Source organism: Echinops telfairi, unplaced genomic scaffold, assembly GCF_000313985.2.
Source record: "Echinops telfairi isolate 266 unplaced genomic scaffold, ASM31398v2 ScPeMD7_7424;HRSCAF=8462, whole genome shotgun sequence".
NCBI lineage: Eukaryota > Metazoa > Chordata > Mammalia > Afrosoricida > Tenrecidae > Echinops > Echinops telfairi.
In genome coordinates this window covers 88,563,990-88,565,719 of record NW_022111324.1, presented here as the reverse complement: position 1 = coordinate 88,565,719, position 1,730 = coordinate 88,563,990, and the positions used below count along the sequence as shown (strand labels likewise).

The 1,730-nt window shown below is 41.6% G+C and overlaps 1 protein-coding gene across 1 annotated transcript in view; it reads left to right on the top strand.

Annotated features, from left to right (window-relative positions):
• CUNH1orf131 (chromosome unknown C1orf131 homolog) overlaps nt 1-1,730 on the top strand; it is a 23,051-nt gene that overhangs the window by 2,775 nt on the left and 18,546 nt on the right. The window contains exon 2 of the mRNA XM_004712205.2: nt 656-999. Within this exon, the coding sequence (XP_004712262.1) occupies nt 656-999 (344 nt within the window). The remainder of the gene's footprint in view (nt 1-655; nt 1,000-1,730) is intronic.

Below are 1,730 nucleotides of genomic sequence, written 5' to 3'. Positions count from 1 at the left end.
GGGAGGAGAAAGGGAGAACCTATTACAATGATCTACATAGAACACCCTCCTACGGGGATGGACAACAGAAAAGTGGGTGAAGAGAGACATCGGTCAGTGTAAGACATGGAAAAAAATTATAAATTATCAAGGGTTCATGAGGGAGGGAGAAGAGCTGACACTAAGGGCTAAAGTAGAAAAATGTTTTGAAAATGATGGCAACAGATGTTCAAATGTGCTTGACACAATGGATGTATGTATGGATTGTGATAACTGTGTGAGCCCCCAATAAAATGAAAAAAAAAAAAAAAAGATTTACAGTCTCAAAATTCAGCTCCATGAGTCAAATCAACACTAAGTTTGTATTGTGGTGGTAGTTTTGTTTATTGTTAAGAAACTGGCTGCTCTGGCAGACGTTTTTGTGCAAAGCATGAGTCAACTGAAATGACCAGTTCCCAAGGACCATGGTGCGGACTAGAGCCGCGGTGCCAGTGCAGTTATCAAGGAAAGGATCACTGTGTACTTTACATTGTATTATGCATATGCAATGCTATTAAAGGAAAACAGGCAGTTTATTTCTTTATACTTCTGAGTATTTAGTGCATTCATGTGGCTTAATGTTGGGTATAGCTAAAGCCAAGATGTAATTTTTCCCTTTTTGTGTTTGAACCCACAGGAGAGAGGGAAGATGAAACAAAACAGACAAAGGGAAAAGAGAAAAGGGAAATCAAAAAGAGAGGCTTGAGAACCGCAGTAGTCTTGTCAGAGGAACCAGCTCCTCTTCCTAATTCTCATGGAAGAGGCCAAAGGAAAAGTGCTTCCAGCTTCTTCAAGGAACTCCAAGAAGAGCTGCATTGTTCTCCTGCTGTGCCTCCAACAGAGTTCCCTTCAGAACCAGATGGCCTTGCTGCAGCCCCTTCCTGTCCCCTGAAGAACAGTAGGGAGTTTGTGGAAGTGGTAGAATTCCACAGCAGGCCCCCAAAAAGGACACAGAAGCCTGACCAAGATGAAAACACAAAGGTAATGAAGTGGTTTGTATCCTTGTGCATTAAAACCGTTGATATTAGGATGGTAAAGAGTAAATGTATATTCCTCATGACCATTCTCAAGCTCTAGGACTTGATGAAAGGATTCATAGGACTCAGCATTTGTACTCCCTTTGCAGGGGAAAATCAGCAAAGGGGAAAAAGAACAGGGGTAATGTGCTTAACTCCCCACAAACAGTGTATGGCAACTCATACAAAAGTATTGTGAGCTAAGTAAGTATGCAACTAAAAGTAAGTTAACGAAGGATGCTTTCCTGAGCCTGGTGCCCAAGGTTTTTATTGAGGGTCAGTCACATAGGGGTGGAATACTTGCATGAAGTGACCTCAGTTCCTGATGGGTCAGACCTCAAGACTGAAAGCAGCAGTTAACTCTAAACCATTGTGTTTATGTTTCCCACCTGAGCAAACTAGTACAGTGTGGCTTGAGGCCTTAGTCATGCATAAACACTTTAAAATACAGGATATTTTAATCTCCTTTCCCAACAACCAGCTAAGCATTAGTTATGATCACAGCATTTACTTGCAAATGTGTAGAATTTGATAAACCTGGGCCTCTAACTTAACCATTTTTCATTAATTGGCCTTCTGTTTGAGTAGTGCCACATAAAATTCAGTCATGCAACACAATTTCTGGTGCTCTGTTTGCCAGTCACTGGTCTAGACACCGAGTATATAAGGGCCCCCCCAAAACCAACCGACCACATA